Source organism: Sphaeramia orbicularis, chromosome 22, assembly GCF_902148855.1.
Source record: "Sphaeramia orbicularis chromosome 22, fSphaOr1.1, whole genome shotgun sequence".
Lineage (NCBI taxonomy): Eukaryota > Metazoa > Chordata > Actinopteri > Kurtiformes > Apogonidae > Sphaeramia > Sphaeramia orbicularis.
Window position 1 is genome coordinate 51,091,034 of NC_043978.1, and position 21,988 is coordinate 51,113,021.

The window sequence follows — 21,988 nt, forward strand, 5'->3', positions numbered from 1 at the left end:
CTCGCGGAGGTGTCTGCAGCAGTCAGTCATCCAACGGCCAGCTTCTACCAGAGGAGGTTAGTGAAGGAACTTCTAACAGACACAGGTCCTTCTAACTTCTTCTCTTACAGTATTTGAACTTTTTTTTTTTTCCTTCTCTCGACTACAGACTCGGAGGGCGCGAAGATGAGTCAGTTTAAGGAGCGCTTCGTGGCTCTGCTCCACGAGAGTAACTTTGTGACAGATCAGCTGGCAACGCTGGAACAAAAAACAGGAGTGAAGAGGGAGTATCTGGCCCTGGGTATGTCACCGACACGGTCAAAAGTGGACACAGCATAACTTTTTCAGCTCAGTTTGCCTTTTAACACACTTGTGATAACGGTAAACCCTTGTAGGTCTTGAACGCGTCCCCCTTAAACTAGCTAAAGTGAGTAGTTTGTGCCCTAATGTTAGCTAACATGTCACCACTCAAAGTACAAGTGGCAGAGCTGCGGCCTCTGCACTGGACTAATGACTATATGCTGTGGCCAGTGGCGGCACCAGGGTTTTAAAAGTGGGGGGGCCACTGGAGGGCAAAGAAAATGTTGGGGGGCGGGCAAAAAAATGTCATGCATAGCGCGAAATTAACGCTTTGCGCTTTAGCGACTGCAATACATATATATGCGTATAGCCTATCCGTTACACTTTATATAGAGGGCAGTTTTAGGTAAAACCAGGTAATACTTAATGTATTCAAGGTATTTGTTAAAAACTACAGCATGAACAACTCAGACTTTCTGTTACGGTTATTTAATAGGTACAGTATTCTTTCACATATTTCTCTAAACGCATCAGAAAAACATGCGGCAAACAAACAGCAATGCCAATGTATGCAAGTTAATAAATGTTGAAAACAAAATAAAACTAATAGCCTAACCAACTAATCAAACAAAATATATGTATACAATGGCTTCTACTACATGCACATGTATATAATCACTGACAACATCTGTAGGCTTAGGTACACTTTCATATCGACTGGTATAATCTTCCAGCAGAAATTTAAATAGAGTGATAAAACAGACCTGAACAGTTAACAAAACTATTTGTAATTAATAGTTGGGTTCAAAACATAAAAAACTAGTTCTTATGTTACTCGTGCTAATTCTTTGCTTTACATTTCTTATGTAGAAGAAAGATGAATGCAATATAAGCGGAGGTATTAATCCATTCCAGAACTGAAGTGGGGCCTTGGACATTGACCAGCTGGCCTTTGAGAAAACCCTCTATAGATGCGTGCATGGAGGGGGGGAATTGTCTGCCTGGTTGTATTATAAGTGTATCAAAATGTGTTATGTACGCTTTCATTGATGGATTTTTCATATTTCTTCATTGTCTGAATTCTCCCAAAGATTTGCCCAAATCTGGGTGGGGGGACAAAGGTTGTGACTGGGGGGGCATTTGCCCCCCCCTTGGTGCCGCCACTGCCTGTGGCACTGCTGTCTGGTTTTATTACCCTACCAAAGTTCACCTAGTTCAGACCTTTATTCTACTTTACAAGATTACAGCTGGTACATAATCCTCCTCCACACACCTATTTCAAAATATTGCTGCTCAATGAAGTGCCACTTATATCCCAGTACCCGCCCCAGCTGCTCCCTGGGGGTATTTTTATCACACCCTCAAATATCCAGTATGAGGTAACATGGACGGAGACTCTAGGACAGGGCTGTCAAACTCATTTTAGTTCAGGGGCCACCTACAGCCTCATATGATCTAAAGTAGGCCGGACCAGGGAAACAATATAAATAATAGGATAAGAACTTATAAATAATGTCAACTCCAAAGTTTTTTTCTATGTTTTTGAGTGAAAAAAAGTCAAATTCCGTAATGAAAATGTTTACATCTACGAACCGTACTTGAACATAACATGAACAAATATGAACAACCTGGAAATTCTTAAGAAAAATAAGTGCAATTTTAACAATATCATGCCTTAGTTTATCATTTATACAGATGCATCACAACTTTCAAATCACAGTGGATCTACAAATACACAAAACATTTAGTAAGAGGCAGAATATTGGTACAATTCCACATACTTCTCTTAAGACATTTCAGGTTATTCACACTTTTTGTTAAAGGCTAGTCTGTAAATGTAAACGTTTTTGTGTAATTTTACTTTTTTACACTACAACAAAGAGAAAAATTTGTAGTTTCCTTATTTATAGGTTATTATGATGACCCACTTGAGATTGAATTGACCTAAAATGATTCTAACATCCTTGATTGTTAATATCGTCAGTGTAATTTCTGAATTTCACAAATTCATCCCAGGGGCCAGATTGGACCCTTTGGCAGGCCGAATTTAGCCACCGGGCCGCATGTTTTACACCTGTGCTCTAGGATGACTGGTTATTCAGCGGCAGCCTTCCCCTCATCAGCTTTATGGGGGTTTTGACACTGCTCTCCATAGCAGGCGTCAATAATAGTCAGGCTGTGCAGGTTATGCTGTCTGTATTTTGTCTGCCATAGGAAGCATCGTAGTCAGACTGACCTACTAATAAACCCACTGGCTTTAGGTCAGAATTGATCTCTTTAGATCCTTATTCAGGCCCAACAAAAGTATGCAATTAAACATCCAATTTTAGGGTCAGAGAATGTGAAATCTGCTGTGTGATATGATCAAAATCTATAAAATATGTAGACCTGCTTTTAAGAATGATCAGTTAAACTGTTTTGTTTAGAGCTGCAACCGATTAATCGATTAGGTGCTTGAAGCGAATGCAAAAAACTCACAATTCGATTAATCGACTCGAATTGATTGAAGGGAAATATTCTATTGCAGTTTTCCTGAATGGAAGCTTCTTTGTGCGTCACAATAAGCATCCGTGTGAAACACAACAGTGGAAGCAATGTTTAGCAGCAGAGAAATGAAGGAAACACAGCTTTGATTCAGGAGAATTGTGGTTGAATGATTTTTTTTGGATCACTTTGAGTCAATTAATCGGTCGCAACTCTAGTTTTGTTTATTGGTAATTGGTTTGAATGTTTTATTTAAAAAAAGAGAAAGCAGAGAAAATGAACAAATTCCAGCTTTTAAAAGTTTATTTTCCAGTTTATTTTAATCTGTATGACAATAAAGTGAGTGTTTTGGCATGGACTAACCCAGACATTTAAGGGTGTGTTTGGGAAACACTTTTCTTACATTTTATACTGACTGATTAATCGAGAACTTAACTGAAAAAATGACATTTGTCGCAGCCTTAGATTTATTATATCCAGATAACAATACATTCCACAGTATAGCCCATCTTCTGCAAATGACAGGAATAAAGAATTGAGATAAAATGACCACAGGGAATGGCTTGTTTCTTATTACATCTCAACCCATGAAACAAAGTGTACATAGTCATATTTCATTATTTATCCTCTTTTTTTTTTTTGTAAAAGAAGAAAAAAAAAATCTGAAAATACTAAGTTAAAATGTAAGCATTAATCTTTGAAATATAAAAAGTTAAGTAGAAACACCTTTTAACTATAGCAAATGACATGATACAACTAACGTGGATATGGTTAAAAATATCCAGACCAAACAGTAGAACTGTTTGGATTGTAATCTGCAAACAAAACTGCGTTTAAACCTAACATAAATATTAGTTTATCAAATATCCAGAGTAAACATGGAGCACTTCATGTTTAAACTCAAGGTCCACCAGTAGTGGATTTTTAAAGGTCAATACAGGAAAAAGTCAATAGACAATTAATCAGCTGATATGACTTCAAGTGAAGAAATCTTTGACAAAGAAATAAATACAAGTAGAACCAAATATAAAAGCCATTGTCATCCATTTGGTATAGTCAGTTGAGACTATAACTGGTCATAATTGGTCACTATCTGTAGGTTGTAAACCATATTGTCTCTGATTTGTCTATTTATGATATAGACCACTGGTTCCTAAGCTTTCCATGTGAGACACAGAAAACGTCTATTTCCTTTCTCCTTGGGATCCACATTTATAGAACTACACCATGAAGTGCCATAATGTCTTCCTTTTTACTGGCTCTTCTACTGTCAGAACTATGTTGAATTCAATGCACTTGGTTGGAACATTGGAACGTCAGCCACAGGTAGCTGAGAAAGATAACAATGGCTTCCAATGCTGACTAATGTTAGTAAGACAAAGAGACACATGAAACGGACTACATGACTTAAGCAATTATGCTATGAGGCTAACATTATTATTGTCATGATTTTTACTCCAACAAATGGTGACCCAGTGAAAACACCAGTACCACAACCCCTTTATGGTCCTGAACCTAAGCTTGGGAAAAATAGATTTAACCTATATCAGCAAAACACACTCTGACCTGGATCACTTGCCTGTTCATATTTCTGATCCTTTAAGTCCTCGTTAATGACATCAAGTATAACACAACAATAAAGGTCATATATATCCTGATGGAAACAGGCTTTGGAGGTCAGTATTGACATTTGAGAGTTTAGGAAACACAAATTGCCTGCAACTACCAATTATTTTCCTCATCAATTAACTTTTTATTACTTTACCAAATCAATAAGTAGTTTGGTCTATAAAATATTGATCAGTGCTTTTCAAAGCCCAAGATTATATATTTCAATGTCTTTATTGGTCCACAACCTAAAGATTTTCAGTTTACAGTCCAAGTTCATCTGTATCTGTAAGAGAGAACCAGAAAGTATTCACATTTAATGAGATGATGTCAGGGTGACTCAAACTAACGGATCAAGTATTGACATTGTACAAAATGGCAACTATCATTTGATTCAGTACAATCAATGTAACATTATAGTGTATTGGCTTATGAAGAGTCTGGTCCACACCAGCTCTAAATGTAAAGTGTCATGAGATAACTTTTGTTATGATTTGACACTATTTACATAAAATTTGATTGATTGATTGATTGATCAGGAATGAACAGTATATTGGATGATGACAGTGGCCAATACTTATCTGTTAAAGTATTTTAAAGGTTGTATCATAAATGCATATGACTGAATTTATTCTCATCCACAGATAGTGTGAGAAGTTTTTTTTTTTTTTTTTTTTTTACAAAAGTATGATAATGAAGGTTTCCTTTTCCAAATGATGTCTGTTTTTCTTGGCACAAAACAGGAGAATAAATAACAGGATAAACAAGTGGTGCCAGGCACAACAAATCCTGCCCCTCGCACATATGGTTGTTTGTTTTGATATTGATCCAGCTGATGTCATCATGTCTATGCATGTGCTGATGTCAGCATATCAGTTGCCTCTATATATGTGACAAATTTGAAGTAAATTGCAACAAAATATTTGTTTTTATAGACATTTGAAATTTCGCTCATTATAAGTAAATGGGAGGAAAAAAAACATACTACTTTTCCCAAAATGTAATCAGATGTATTCTTGGTCACTGGCGATCAATAAACCCAGTTTGGTATGAATTCACTAATTTTGCTGATAGAGTGTTAACAAAGAAAGAAAGAAACAAACTGAACCAAAAACCCAAACTGAACCAAAAACAGTACCCCTTGCCTCCCCTTTGGGGGGCAGGGTGACAAACATCATCCTTTATCAGAATTCTACAGTTGGTGTATCTTTAGTCCTAGTGCTCATTAATTTTTGTACAATGTGGGTAAAATCCTATGTCTTCATCGGCTGGGTGGAACTAGTTCCCTCCTAGGATTAATAAAATCATCACATGATCACAGTACTTCCACATTTTTGTCCCAGTAATACTATTACCACCGCAGGCTTGTAAAATGAGCTCTGCAGGAGTGTGTTAAACACTGCCGTGCTCACCACTTCTCTACACTAGATGCTGTGTCTCATTTTACCATGAGCTCAACATAAATTACACCTTGACCTGTAGTGCTGCGTGCAGAAATGCAGTGTTCTCGTGTCATTAAGTGAAGCGGAAGTTACTCATTTGATACTTTGGCCCCACATTAGGCTCATTACAAACGGGTTCACTGATAATAGGTTGCGTCCAACAGATTCTTAACCATTGGCTCATCCTGTTATGTTGTAATTTGTCTCAGTCTGGACTAGTCAGCCAAACACAGTTACCAAGTGGTGTTTGTTTAGCTGAGAAACATCACAAGTTCGTGCTGACTCCTGTGACACTCTGTAGTGTGAAGACTAATGTGCTGACCAGAGTACCCAGGCCTCATATCTGGTGTGTGTGTGTGTGTGTGCACGCAGCTAATTTGTATATTATGTTGCTTTATTTTTAATGAGTCATGTGAGTCCTATGTTGCAAAATTATACAACTGCATAATAGCTTTTGTGGCCTTTTCCACATAAAGCTCACATGTCTTCATGTACTGAACCTAATCTACGTTCCATGGATCCATTGTTCAGTTCCTTGTTAAAGGTCAAGAGTTTCTTTTTTCCTCTTTTGTCTTTTAATTAATTGTTACAGACAAAAAGATCAATGAGGCTTCTCTGTATTTATCATATCGGTGTCAGGTAATGATGTATGATCTATTAAGTGTCAGCTTTTATGAACAGTTGTGTGTTTTTAGGCTTCCATATCAACCTGCTCTTCCAGTTTTGCTTCCTTTGTACTTCGTTGGATCTGCCTGGATATTTGCATTTGAGCAAGAACAAACAAATAACATGTAAAAGCAAGTAGTAGTCAGAACAGTGTCAAAGTAATTTGGATATTAGTTAGCCTCCATTGTGTTCCTTTTATCCCTTGTGGTTGACACATTTTCTATGAGCAATGAACTTCCGTTAACATTGTGTTCTCCTGCAGCTGTCAAAGGGTGGGGCATTGATTTGTGTTGTCTTGCCTTTATATTGTATGACAGTAAATATTAAATCAGGATGAATTGCAAGGATCCCTTAGCTGCTCTGACTGCATTGTGTTTGTTGTGAAGTCAGCATCTTGACACAGCTTGCATTTTATTGACAAGCCGTGTAAAGCCTGTGAGGGATTAAGCAATGCAGCATATAGTACACCTGATTCAGACTGGATGGCCATTTGAGCTTCAGTTTTGTTTTCAGCACAGCAAAAAGTACAGATGAAAGGGCCTTTTGGTACCATACAGAAAATGCTGTTCTTTATTGTAGTCCTTTATTACAAAAACTATTGAAGTTGCATAGAACCACTGATATTTGTGGAATTTTTCACACGGACCTGTGAAACACCCAGACTTGAAAACCTCAACTAAGTCAACTGATCAGCTGACTGGGCTTAAATTTCAGTGTTTGACTTTTTGTTTCAAGCTCCTCCTTATCCTGGTGTTATCCCGACATCCTGCAACAGACACACAGCTAACATCCCTTGACATTAGATTTGTTTATTAAGTAAATAGATAGCATCCATTATTGTTTACTTCCTATTCTTACTTTAGAATTGAATTGATTTGTTTTGAACATAGAACAAATAAATAAGTCATATAAATAAAGAACTTTTAATGTACTATATGAATAGGAGGTTACATGTCTGAAAATGTCTAAGTGAAGCAGATTTCCATTGATGATAAGTTGTTGCTATATAATGTTAAAATGTTGAAAAATTGTTGACTGGTGTTCCCCAGTGCCAAAAATAGCATCCTCAGCCGCCTTTTTTGCACAACCTAAAGATATGAGATGCAGTTTACTGTCTAGAGGAGGAAGAAACAAGAATATATTCAATTCTATGAGACGGGAATCACAATTCTGACTTTAATACAAAATAGTGAAAATAATATAATAGTTTGCAATTAATTCATAAATACAGCTCTCATCCTTTTGTGTAACCACCTGTAAGTCAGTGCTTTTGTACTACTTCTTGTGCAGGTTTTCTGGGGTTTATTGGACTGTATCTTCTGTTTGGATATGGAGCCTCGCTGCTGTGCAATCTGATTGGCTTTGTCTACCCAGCTTATTTCTCGTATGTATGAATTTTATTTACATAAATGAAGTATTATTTTTTCATTGCCATGTATTTAATGCAAGATTTGTACCTTTAACAAGAGGAAAAGCCCTGGAGTAAGTATTACTCTCCCAGTTTGTCAATTCAAATGTTCAGTCATCTGACACTGCATTACAAGTATGAAAAGGTATGACCTGTAAGTTTAGAGTCCTGGTAGTATGACAATATCTGTCATGTGAACTTTTGACACATTTTCTGAATCAGCGTGCCATGTTGTGTCTGACTCGGCACAACAGGGACATTTTTGTCAAACTGTCCAAGCCTGTGATTCTCAAACAGTGGCATAATGTGTCATCCCTCTAGTGGAAAGCGAAAGAAATCCCAAAAATAATCGTATTTTTTTAATAAAAAAATATCCAAATGAATGGGAAATAAAATAGGCAGACAGTTTACTGTAATATATTGCAATTAGAGATGTAAACAATTAATCGACTATCAATTAAAGCTATACCATATGATGTGGCATTTTTGCACTTTTCTTTTGTCATCTTAAAATGCTCCTAATAAGCATGTGTCACACTAAAATATAAAAGAAATCCACCAGGTTTTGAAACTCAAAAATGTTTAATACTCATATAGTTCTAATAAAAGTCTGACCAATCATTTTAGTCGGTCCGAATGAAATAATTGGTCGAACCTGGCTGAGCCTCCTGTCAATCATCCATTACGGCCGTTAAGCATCCGATCCATTATCGCGCTCCGCATCTGATATGCGTACCTCTGAATCTGACGCTTCACTCACGCTGCTCCTCCTGTCACGGACCACAGTCTACTGTCTATGATGTGTTTGGATAAAACTCAAATGCACATGTGGAAGGAAAAAAACGGATTTATTAACAGAAACAACAACTAAGGGGCACAAACAGGAGTCTGATGAATGAAGGATGGAGATAAAAGTCCGGAAGTCAGCTGTACTGGACTGAACAGATAGGTCTGCAGGAAGCTCAGCTTTTATGACCGCAGTACTGATTCAGGTACATGTACTTGGTGTCACACAATGTAGGATTATGTAAGATGATAAATGTATGGACTATGAAACCTCAAATGTCCACAGAAAATTCGCGGAGGCCGCGCGTTCACAGTGCGCGTGCTGGGCACCTCGTCCCCTGAAGACACTGACCCAGTACTGCACAGACCAGACCCTTAAATTCAGGGTCTACTGATGGAACAGGGGCCGCGGCAGGTGGATGATGGATCTGATTACTGAGGGAGGGGTCCACGGACACGCTGAAGTGGACCGAACCTCCACTTCCACCTCCGCTTCCCTCACGCGCATCAGGTAAGAGGAAAGCATCAGAGCTCAATGACACTGAGGGATTTACATGCAGTTCTATCAGGCTGCCCTCCGCGTCGAAATCCGATGCAGAAGGGGTACCCCCTGCGTCAAATAGTGCCGAACGGGGCTCTGACCATGCGTCCATTTCTGACGACTTGGGATGAGCGGGCGGGGCTTTGGAGGGAGGCGGGTTGTTCATGTTCAAACTTTTACCAAGTGCTGTGAGAAATGCCACATCGGTAGGTATAGCTTTAATTGTCGATAAGAATTTGCTCGATTAAATTATTCATTGTCTGTTAATTGCCCTTTTCCATGGCGGGATTTGTGGTGTCAACAGTAGGTGGCGGCACTGCCCAAACTAGGCTTTATTGCTGCGACACCGCAGCTGGGATAGCCAGTCATCAAACCAGATCATGGCATTGATGATTTAGAATCACTTTAGGGACATGGTGGAAATCTCGCTCCATCATGTCAGTGATGCAAAGTCAGAAATGCTCATTAACTACCCCTCTTTAGATCTATTTATTTTATGTAATTTCTCTGCAGAATTTATTTAGTTCTACTCAGTAAATGTCATTTCCTGTACTGTATCCAATGTTACAATAAATCAATCATTAAGGAATATGACATGCATTTTTCATGAAGTATATAAACAATATTTAGCTTTTATTCTTATAGACCCAATCGAAAGAGAAATTCAGGTTCTCAGGAAAATTGCTGCTTATCAATTAATCGTTAATCGATCGATAAGCTCAACCAACTAATGATTAATGGATTAATCGATAATTTGCATCCCTAAATGCAATTATAGCAAAACCCTTCCTATAATACTTGTGTTTTGATATCAGTCTGCCAAGTCCAGCTTTAAACTAACCATATACACTTGTAGCTGAACTGTCATTTCAAAATGTCAAGCAGAAGCAGTTAAAACATTGGCTCCAAATGGGATGTACTCTGTATTTAGGAAGTAAAGTGTAGTGTAAGAGGAGAGTATCTCGACAGTGAATTGAGTACGACTGCTCGTGGCTGTTCCATCAGCACCAGCGGACTCTACTGCAGCTGCTCAGACAGAAAACAGCAGCAAAGAAATATTACTAATCAAAATTTAAATTCTGAGGTGAGGAAGCAGAACTGAAAAGGAGCCCCAGGACTGCAGTGTTAATGTTTTTCATTGATGAACATTACCATCTCAAGCTGCATCATACAACCAAACGTTGAGTGCCAGTCCTAGTGCTGTCCTCCTTTATGGTGTAGTCTACGTAGCAACAGTCAACAATAAATCATCCCATCAGTTCTAGTGAGGAATGAATATGTTTCCCATGTGCATTATTTGAAGCTGAACACGAAAGGCCCCTGCAGCTGCATTTTACCCTCAGAGCAAATAAACAATACCGCTGGTGTTCAAATGGCAGTTCAGTCAACATTTGTGGTTTTACTGTTCATGCGCTGTATTTCTGCCAAACTCATGAGTCAGTCCTGTTGTCTGGTCTGTGTGTTCAGCATCAAGGCCATAGAGAGCAACGTGAAGGAGGACGACACACAGTGGCTGACCTACTGGGTCGTCTACGGACTCTTCAGCATCGTAGAAACCTTCTCCGACATCTTCCTCTTCTGGTTCCCATTTTACTACGCTGGCAAGGTAGTTTGACCTTTGGGTTTGTAGAGTTTGATATTTGGAATCAGATGCTCTTTATTCTTTGATCTTTATTATTTTTCTCTCTGCTGTTTCTCAATACAATCTTGCTGTAGCAGTTTCACAGTGGTTTCTCACTCTGAAACCACCGTCACAACATATTGAGTCATATTAGGAGGGATGTGTCTGGTCCCGAGTACATAGTAACATCTAAACAGCACACTCATGTGGAGGATTTGAGTAATTACATAGAAACCTAAAATACACCATACAAACGATGCCCCGTAATCACAGCAAGGTGGTTGTATTTATTCTGAAAAAGGTGACAAAAACTCCAAAAAGCCAGTACACATAATGAAAACACTGTTTAGCTGTCTGTTTGTGTGTATATCACTTATCACCCTGCACTTTAAATACAATTCCTGTGAGTTGAATCATGTACAGATGTGTTCCCTTAGAATGGAGAAGCATCATAACAGATTGTCATCATCTTCGATTCAGGAAAATGTAATTAAACATGTTCACTAAGAACTTAAATGTGATACAATGTGATACAGATACAAGATAAAGAAAAAAACAGCAAAAATCCAAACTTTTTTCACTGATTGGCAGGTTTAGTCAATATCTAGCGTAACATATTTTCTCACTATGACAAAACCGATTCTCATTCTTTTAGATTTAGAATGTTTACTGAAAATTAATTAGATAGATGGATAGTAGTAGTTTATTCGGTCATTAATTACTTTAAACAACAAACAAAAACAACATATCCATTGTTCCATGTACAATACGACTGAAAGGGTTTAGGCTGAAGTTAAGACTTATTTTGCCTAACCCTATTTACAATTAACATAATGTTTCCACAAGAACACAAACAAAAAAAAAAATTCAGTGCAATCATTGCTAAATATACAACAGAAGAGAATACATATTTAATTTAATTCAGGTAGATCATATCCTCCTCTCACTTACCAATATTGATCCTCGTCTTTTAAACAAGTATTTTCTTTAGTCAATCCTGTGCTCTGGATTTTTGAATAATAGTTAATTTGTACATCTTTTTAAAAGTTTTAATTGTTTTAGACTGTTTGAATCGATCTTCCAGGCCATTCCAAAAATTAACCCCTCTAACGGAAATGCATCTGCTTTTTTTTTTTATTTGTTCTTGCCTTAGCTTTTTAAAAATGCCGGTTACTCTGAGGCTATACTGACTTTTCCTGCATTCAAATGAAGGAGAACATTATTGTGTGCCCTGTGCATCACTACCACTGTATTAATTCCACAGCATGGAGTCTGAGCAGCGTCTCGTGTTCTCTCCTCAGTGCTTGTTCCTCATCTGGTGCATGGCTCCGGTGACGTGGAACGGCTCCGACATCTTGTACAAGCGCTTGATCAGGCCATTTTTCTTGAAACACCAGACTGCCATGGACAATATGGTCAGCGATCTTAGCGCCAAGGCCAAGAACCTGACTGACACTGTGGCAAAAGAGGGTGAGATCTCAATATACATGCAAGCGCACCCACTTTCACGTACTGCACAGCCGAGGTCGGATGTTTACATAAACATAATCTAAATGCATCAAACTCATCTGTTTTTAATATGTATTACTCTGTTACTTCAGTTAACCAACTGCTTAACTTACTGAAATTAGAGATTTTCTTTGCTTATTTTATAGCAGCTCGTATCTGATTCTCAGAGGGTCAAACACTAGATGCACTATTAATATTTTGGAGGCACTGTATAACTTGAATCGATATCCATACAACGGTCTGCAGGAATGTCGGCCCGTTCCTTTTGGCAGAACTTGTGCAGCTGAGGTCAGGTTTGTGGGCCTCCATGCGTAGACCTGTTTTTTTTTTGTTGTTTTTTTTTCAGTTCAGTCCACAAATGTTCTGTTGAATCAAATTCAGGACTTTGTGTTACCCACTCCAAAATGTTGACTTCGTTGGCTGTTTTCCACTTGAATGGCATGCTGGCCATCTTTGTCCAGCTCAAAGATCCATGTTCTGTCCAAAGTTTAGCCTCCTGACTCATGCTTTTAGATGACATTTCCAAATACCACTATGATCTGTTGCTCTGCACCAAAACGACCCCACATCACGATGCTCCTCGTCTGGCTGGGATGGGGTTCTTTGGGTTGTAAGTCTTTCCCTCTCCTTCCTTCATTCTTCACTAAATGAACCATCCTCAGACTGGACTATTTGTTTACAATACAGTACAAGAAGCCCTTCCTCCTTCTTCATGGTATATTTTCATAGTCACCAAGTTTGTATTAGAGACAGACAGATTCATCTGTTCGGCGAGAGGACATTTTACAGTCTGTCTGCTCTGGTAGTAGCTAATGGCTAATATTTGCCCTCTCAACTGGGATTACTGACTTTGAAAGAAAACAATGTGTCAAAACTAATTGCACCTTCAGTCTGCCTGTTTACAATTTTTTTTTTTTTTTTTTTACGGTTTCCATTGTTTTATTCAATTAGAGATTTATTGGTGTGTTTATTTGTGTATTTATTGCTTTGAGTTGGATGTGAAGTAAGACTTCAGTGGTTGGCGTCAAACATTGTTGTTCCCTACCACCAATGTTGAATTTCTTTTATGTGGATTATATCGGCCAATTAATCCGCTTTTATCTGATCCAAACATTTGTATCTAGAAGTTAACGATGAGTCGACTTCTGTTTGATTATTCCACACATAGCACTTCTGTCCTTAGACCACCTCATTCCTGTACTTGACAATCTCAGTAAAACGTATTCTGCCGAGGGTCAGTCCCAACTATGGAACACTGCATTTAAAATGACCATTGTCCCTCTCATACAGATGTACAGCCTGAGGGGGCTTTTAAATTTTTGTGAGGGGTCTTGGATGCCTTTATGAAAGTAGTATTATGCTAATACTTGTCTTTGTGCATTGATGTATTGTATGTAAATGTATGTCTGTGTCTACATGTATGTATGTATGTATGTATTATAACTGTAGTGACACGTAGACAATACATGATGTTTGGTTCTCTGTTTTTAAAAAAATATATATACATCTAAATAAATTCATTTTAAAAGCAGTTCTATGTCTGTCTCATCTGACCTGAGAACATCCCATAAAAAGGTAAGTGTAATCATTTACAAACTTTAGACTTTCTTTTTTATTATTCATTGTTTCAAAGTCCTGGTGTCCTTTGTGCGGAGCAGCTTTTCAGATTCTGAGGACACAGCGGTCCCTTTACTGATGTTGGAGATATATTTGGACCGCTTACCCCTTCCTTGTCTCTTATCCTGAGATGCTTTGGAACCTCTTGCACATTAAGACAGTTAGCTTTGGGAGTCAGTGCATGTTTCCTTCCTTCCTTAATGATTCCTTGGCCATGTGGCCTGTATGGTTTATTTATTGATTTTTTTTATCTGTCCGTCCGTCTGAACTGCTTTATCCTCGAGAGGTTCGCGGGGTCGCTGGAGCCTATCCCAGCTACCTATGGGTGAAGATGGGGTACACCCTGGATGTGTCGCCAGTTTGTTTTTTTTTTTGTCAGCCAGGGCTGACATATAGAGATGTACAATCAATCACTCTCACATTCACACCAATGGACCATTTTTAGATTAATCAATTAACCTACTAATTTCTCTTTTAATTTTGAAAGTCAGTAATTGTTTATTCTCCCTGAGACCTTGGTTAATTTCGTACATTTCCCACAGCGACAAGCAAAAGGACATAAAACCTGACTTAAATTTACATGACTGATCCAATGACAGCGTCAGTCTGTGCACTTATAAACGCTGCAATTTAATGAAACAAAAATGTGTTTGTACAATCTGGTGTGTAGATGAGTTTAAATGGATTCCAACCAGCAAAAAAAGGTCATCACAATATATGGTGATATTTTGCATTTAGTGAATCACAATACCATTTTTTAGACAATCTGAAATTGCCCATAAAAATCATAACATGACCTTTAGTAAAATATGAAGCCTTTGTTCACGTGGAGACCCTAATGTACACCCACAGGTACACCTCAACCTATTCTGCCTCTCAAGATGTATTCTCCCAGAATAATGGCAACTCTTTCCGACTGTCATGCTTTAATTCTCCGCTACCTGCATGTTACCGTTTTGAGTCCCCCTCATTATGTGAAAGGACATCAATCTCTAGGTTGCAGCAACATGCTGAAAAAAAACAAAACAATCACATTGCTTTGTGTCATATCACATAATGATAATAATCACAGTTACCAATGTCATCAGTTTTCTGAATCTTCCCAGATGTCTAAGGAAAGTGAACATGGTGTATGTAAATATTTGATTCTCTGTGAATATAGTAAAATAGATAAATTCTGTTATTCTCAGACATCAGAATAAGGTATAACTGAAATAATAGAAGGAATGTTGAAATGAGGTTCATAACCTCACAAAATGCATTTAACCAAGGTTTATGTAAACATCCGACTTCAGCTTCATGTGCTCCAGCTGCTGTATTTTCAGGGCATGTTGTGAGTTATAAACTGAGATACATAACATATTTTCCGATGTAAACCACCGTGTGTTTTTGTCTGTTTATTTCATCAGCTGTTAACCTGGCCGTCAACCACGACAAGAACCAGTGAGGAACAGGGACAGGCGTTGTGTGAATCTGTCTGCTGGGGTGGGTGGAAAACTGAGTACGTGTGTGAGTGTGTGTGTGTTGTGTACCTTTTGGTTTGTCCTCCCACTTCTGTGATGAATGATCGAAGTCCCCCCACCTCCCCCCAGCTTCACACTCCTGTGAGATAAATGATAAAAGTGCATTTGTTCGAGCCACATTGCCATCGGTACTGCCAAGACAATCAACTGTGTGGAACTGTGACCTTTTTACTCTGTGATTTGATTCTTGGTTCTGTAGTGTGACAGAACAGGTGGAACATGAATGAGATGTCAGCAGATTTCAGTAGCATTTGTGTTGTAGTTAATGTTATTCAGGATGTGACTGATTGAGCCATTAGTAACCGTAAACTGAAGCCGATAACACTTGAGGCTAGGGAAGTGGGTTGCCTTAAAACGTGTTGTTAACCACATATTCCAATTCACAACTGGAACTTTCACATGTAGTCTTATTGTTGTCCAAAGCCTCAGTAAGGAGGCATATACTCACGTGTTTGAGCTTTTGGGAAGGTTCTCAATCTGTAACTTTTACCTGAATGTCATTTTTTTTTTTTTATGTGTTAATTTATCACCGTAACATGAAGTAATAAAACTGGAATCCTGATAAACTGGACATTTGTGTTTGTGCCGTATTCTAAACTACTTTTATCTGTTGTGGTCTCACTTTCAGAGCAGTATCATTCTTTGCAAACTGGGAAAATGAGATTTTATTTGGTCCAAATTACATTGTTCACACTTCAGTGATTTCTTGAATGAATGAATGAATTTTAATGGCAGGAGAAACTAAAGGATATTTTACATTTGGATCTGTAATCCCTACACCTTTTTTTTTTTTTTTTTTTAAACTTAACCTTCAAAGGCCTAAAGAGCCATTGGTGACCAAAATTCAGTTCAGTCACCCAGGACCAATAGGCACAAGAACTCTTTCATTTCTGCTGCTATCAGGCTCCTGACTAGTGAATAGTGTGATTTGTCTTTTTGTATTGTATCTGTCATTTGTTGTTGCTGTGTGTTCTGCTGGCTGGACAATGATCTGCTCCTAGGGCACAGGTCAAACTCATTTTCCTTCAGGGGCCACCTTCAGCCCGATTTGTTCTCCACTGCGCCAAACCAGTAAAATAACATAATAACCTATAAATAATGACAATTCCAAATTTTTGTCTTTGTTTTAGTGTAAAGAAAAAAAAAACATTAAATTATAAAAATAGCTACTTTTATAAACTATCCAAACAAAAGAGAGATGTGAATAACCTGAAAAAATTGACATTTCTTAAGAAAAATAAGTGCAATTTTAACAATATTTTGCCTCAACTTATCATTTATACATATGCAATATAAATCGGATCTACAAAGACACTAAACATTTAATAACAGGCAGAAAATTGTTAAAATTGTGCTTAATTTTCTTTAGACATTTCAGGTTATTCACATTCTATTGTTACAGGACAGTTTGTAAATGTAAATATTTTCACGATTTAATGTTATTTTTTGCACTAAAAACAAAGACAAAAATGTGACGTTATTAATTCAAGATTTCTTTGGGCTTAATTCAAGATTTTTTTTTTACTTAAGTGAAGATTTTTTTTGCTTAATTCAACATTTTTTCCTTAATTCAAGCTAATTTTTTTTTTCTTAATTCAACACTGCGGAATTTTTGACTTTGCACAAACATCCCACAGGCTGAACTGGAACCTTTGGCGGGCCACATTTGGCCCCCGGGCCACATGTTTGAGACCCCCGCCCTAGGGGATAATAAAGTACCTTGAACCTTGACTCCACCTCTCAGTGAGTCCATGAACCACCATTACAATACTAAATGTTTCTATGAACCATTTTCTGGTTCTGATGAAATTGAAAGCTGACAAGTCCCAGTGTTATTGTACATGTTTATTCTGAATTAAAATGAAATGTGTTTCAACAGACACAGGTTTCATGATCAAATAAATACACAGAAAAACTGATAAATTATACATGGAATCAAACCGAGTGATATAAAGTACAGTACATTCATTAGAAATCTGTACAGTTTTTATCATAAAGAAAAGAACCAAAAATATTACAGTACATGGGGCTATAATATAATAATCACTTGGGTAAAATCTGTTTGCCAGAGAAAGTTGAAAACTTTTGGACATGCAGCCTCAAGGTAAAAAAATACCACATTCAGGTTGACTTAAACATACTGTTCATGCACATACATATACAGAGTGTGTCTCTGTACAGCACTCTCTAACACACTCACCTAATGCTTCAAATACACTTCTTTTTGCATGTCTTTTTGATATTTGTCTCATCAAAGCAGTAGAATTAGATAAGCATTCATGTTTCATTATGTAGTTTAGTAATCCTCTAAAAGAAAACAGCCTTGTGCTTAATCATCATTGCTGGGTCAGAAGCCTCTATTGCTTTGAAGCCTGTTATTTTATGTTTGGAAAGAAAAAAAAAAACCTAAAAAAAATAAATAAAAAATTAAAAAGAAAAATGACATAACATATAACAAATGTAATAGGACCCTCTGTTCTTGATCCCGGTAAGGATCTTGATCTTATGCATCTGAGCACATATTCACACTTTATTAGTGTGTCCGTGTAATCCAGTGTTTCTCAAAATGTGGGGCGGGCCCCCCCAGGGGGGCGTAAAGGCTTGCCAGGAGGGGCATGGGATCATTCCCAGGTGTTAATTTTTTCTTCAGGTTCGAACATGTAGCAGGTGGAACTAATGTTTTAGTGTTGGAGCACCCTGGACTCATTTTAGGGACGTACAACAAACAAATCTACTGCCTTGGTGATCTGTGACTAGACTAGACAAAGAGTTTAGGTTTGGAGAGTGGACAAGGATTGGACTGGAAAAAAATGTGCAATGTTTCTGTTTTTGCACAGTTTGTACAGTTTGCACTTTATGTTGCACATCTCAGAACATCAAACAGGCTCATTGCAGCCACTGATATTGTTAGAATGTTGATATTTGTGACCAAAATTTGTTTGTTGCTCTATAAAAAAAAATTACCTTATTATCATAGTTGTAAGATAATTACTCATTTCCTATTTTTATTTGGAAAAATAATGTCTCAGGGAGCAGTCTTGTTGAGTTTATTTGTATTGTTCAATCAAAAATCTAAGTTATTTTTAATTTGCACAACAAATTATTCAAGGAAAAGCAAAAAGTATTCTTACGATATTGATGTTTCTTTCAGTAAAAGTAATAATTGCACCACAGGTACAATGTTGTTGGGGTTGAGGGGGGCTTGGAGATTTTTCATGCTCCAAAGGGGGGCCCGACAGAAAAAGACTGAGTACCACTGGTGTAATCAAACATTTGAGTTGAAGTATGAAATAATCCACTGGGTGGCAGCACTTGATCTGTAATGTCCACATCCACCCAGGACGCACAGTCTGGGGACAACACTGCAGCCACTATGATGAAGGTCACGTCTTTACTTTGTCCTTTAAACGTCGGGATTCACATCTGGTGTTTGCACCGTTCCCTACAGGTAAACACAAAATATTCCAGATGGATTCCCTGGTGCGTGGTGAGCAGTAACTGTGGGACCAGTTTTTCCACTGGAACCTGCAGCAGCAGATCTACCAGCCTACACTGAACAACAGCTGGACAAAGAGTCTCAGGAACCCCATGGAGACACCTGCTGTTCGCCTTGTGAGGCATCTGGGTTTTCAAATGACAGTAAAATCAGTCAAAAGTCAAGTTACAATTCATCAACTTGATCTACTTTCATATTTTAGTCCATGTAAGATGAGTTATCTTCACAGTGAAGTGAACATATCCAGCTGCAGACTGAGCACAGCCTCACAGTCAGCTCCAGTTTCTGTCACCGCTGCAGTAATTACAGACGTTCAAGTTCAGCGTCACACCACTCACTGGTCACCGACCTGCAAACCGAACTCCGGGACATTCAACTCTGCAGTCAGTTCTGATATTATTTCATTTGAAATGTGACAGTTTATGCATTTTAAAGGTCCAGTGTGTAATATTCAGAGGAAGAATGAGGAGCTTTTTATATACTCAGTGCCAATGAAAACGCAACACTTGACGATTCTTATATTTTTTTTAAATCGATGAGGATTTTTATTCCATAAGCTCTTTGGAATTAATCATAGACCATTTCTATACAGTAAAAATAAAAAATCGCATCCAAATTTGTTGACAAAAAATAAGGATAAAGAAAGAAACTCAAGGACCCCCAAAACCAAAAGTCACAAAATTCAGTTCTAGAATTCAGTCTGGAATATGACCTCCGTTTGCATTCATACAGGCTGTAACATGCCTTCTCATGGACCTCACAAGCCTTCTGATGTTGTCCTGGGGTATACTGACCCACTCTTCCTCCAGAGCCCTAACCAGTTCCTGTCTGTTCTGCCCCATAGCATGGCATCTTTGGTCACGAGTCAGTCTAGGCATCGCTGAGTTATTGCAAATGATTTTAGTGCTTTTCAGCTTGTCTTTATATCCAGAACATGACCACTCCTTAACTGACCACAATTCCTTAAGTTGAGCAGTTTGTCGCTGAGCAATGAGAAAAGCAAGTCTTATGAATGCAGACAAGTTCATTTAGCGTGACAATAGCTCAACCCGTCTCAGGTCGTTAAGAAATTGTCTGGGATTATCTTATACAGGTGAAACTTAAACATATTGATGCAGCTCAGGAACAATAAAACACATTCAAGTGTTGCGTTTTCATTGGCATTGAGTATACAAATGGCTTCTACTACTACGGTTTCCCCGGGTTTTCAGAAGGCTGAGGTGCTGTCTGGGTTAAAGCGTTTACCGTCACACACTGATTTGCAGCAGATAAACCTTGAATTGGAAGAGGAAGCCCTGTATACTGTGAATTTGTTTCTTAAGAATGAGCTATTTACAGGGGTTGGACAAAATAATGGAAACACCTTAAAAAATCAACAAAATATAATTTAATATGGTGTAGGTCCGCCTTTTGCGGCAATTACAGCCTCAATTCTCCGAGGTATTGATTCATACAACTTGTGAATTGTTTCCAAAGGAATTTTAAGCCATTCTTCAGTTAGAATACCCTCCAACTCTTCTAGAGACGATGGCGGTGGAAATCGACGTCTTACTTGAATCTCTAAAACTGACCATAAATGCTCAGTAATGTTGAGGTCTGGGGACTGTGCCGGCCATACGAGATGCTCAACTTCATTAGAATGTTCCTCATGCCATTCTTTAACAATTCTAGCTGTATGGATTGGGGCATTATCATCTTGAGGTGAAGGTGTTTCCATTATTTTGTCCAACCCCTGTATGTCTACTGAGAGCGGGCCACCATTCCATCATGTTGTGCCACTATGGGCCAGGTCTACTAAAGGTTTGCGTGTATTAAAACGCAAAAAAATGTACAAACTAATTTACTCACAACGCGCAATAAGGGTTGTGTCTTTCAAAAATGCAAAATAGCATGTCTGCATCCAGTTAGTGCATTTGACACAATGAATATGAAATATGGGGCGTTTACATGCAGTTGTGCGTGTGGTGGGTGGAGAAAATGTAAATATATTAACCCTTTCATGTATACTGGTCACTTCAAATCTTAATGTATTTTCAAATCTTAATGTATTTTAATATTGTATTTTTTCAATCAATGTGAAGCACTTTGGGCTACAATTTCTGTATGAAAGGTGCTATACAAATAAAGTTTATTATTATTATTATTATTATTATTACTACAGTGGACAGCTATTCTACAGCTGTTCTCTTATATATTCATGGATTTTTTGTTTGTTTTTACACATATCTTTATTAAAGTTTTAAGACACTACATATCTTTTCTGACATGAATTGGTAACATTGTGTAGATCTCCCCTGAGCATACAGGGTGGGGAAGCAAAATTTACAATGAACATTTACTTGTTTTTTCTCAGCAGGCACTACGTCAATTGTTTTGAAACCAAACATATATTGATGTCATAATCATACCTAACACTATTATCCATACCTTTTCAGAAACTTTTGCCCATATGAGTAATCAGGAAAGCAAACGTCAAAGAGTGTGTGATTTGCTGAATGCACTCGTCACACCAAAGGAGATTTTGCGATAAATCTAAAGCATCGACAGTGAAGATCTTTTCATCTGAAAAGATCGTTACAATGGAGGACTTTTTCTTGAACCATGTAATAATTTTCTTGCACCTTTCCAATCTCTTTTCCTTCATAGCTGTTGTCAACAAGTGTTTCGGTGTTCTTGTGTAAGAGTTTAACTTCAAATCATGTTTTTCTGCATTTCTAACGCTCTTGTTGTCTACCTCAAGTTCAATTGCCATTTTTCTCATGGATTTGGTTGGATCCTTTAGGATTTTGGATTTGAGAGCTTTAATAAAAGCTTTGGTACGTTTTTTGTTGCTTCCTCCACTTCCAGACTTTCTTGTAATAGTTTTGCTCATAGTCATTCTCTTCTTTCCATTATAAACAGTCTTTATGGACACTCCAACTATTTTTGAAATCTCCTTTGGTGTGACGAGTGCATTCAGCAAATCACACACTCTTTGACGTTTGCTTTCCTGATTACTCATATGGGCA

At 37.9% G+C, this 21,988-nt stretch overlaps 1 protein-coding gene and 1 long non-coding RNA gene across 2 annotated transcripts; one reads left to right on the plus strand and one right to left on the minus strand.

Moving 5' to 3' along the window:
* The first annotated feature begins 7 nt into the window (after positions 1-7).
* On the plus strand, positions 8-16,055 carry LOC115414312 (receptor expression-enhancing protein 5). The gene is made up of 6 exons (XM_030127612.1): positions 8-56; positions 149-280; positions 7,770-7,863; positions 10,682-10,820; positions 12,137-12,305; positions 15,371-16,055. Exons 2-6 carry the CDS (start codon positions 166-168, stop codon positions 15,406-15,408), a joined length of 555 nt encoding a protein of 184 aa, XP_029983472.1. The 5' UTR covers positions 8-56; positions 149-165; the 3' UTR covers positions 15,409-16,055.
* A 1,256-nt stretch (positions 16,056-17,311) lies between these two features.
* Positions 17,312-19,451, minus strand: LOC115414155 (uncharacterized). Its single transcript, XR_003934581.1, has 2 exons — positions 18,742-19,451; positions 17,312-17,995 (listed from the first exon to the last, which is right to left on the minus strand). It is a non-coding gene; the product is annotated as an uncharacterized LOC115414155 (long non-coding RNA).
* Between the last annotated feature and the right edge of the window lie 2,537 nt (positions 19,452-21,988).

Bases quoted from the DNA above. Each gene is read 5' to 3' on its own strand.
- LOC115414312 (XM_030127612.1), top strand. From the start codon at position 166: ATGAGTCAGTTTAAGGAGCGCTTCGTGGCTCTGCTCCACGAGAGTAAC. The intron at 281-7,769 runs GTATGTCACCGA...CTTCTTGTGCAG, and splicing joins GAGGGAGTATCTGGCCCTGG to GTTTTCTGGGGTTTATTGGA. The intron at 10,821-12,136 runs GTAGTTTGACCT...TTCTCTCCTCAG, and splicing joins CATTTTACTACGCTGGCAAG to TGCTTGTTCCTCATCTGGTG.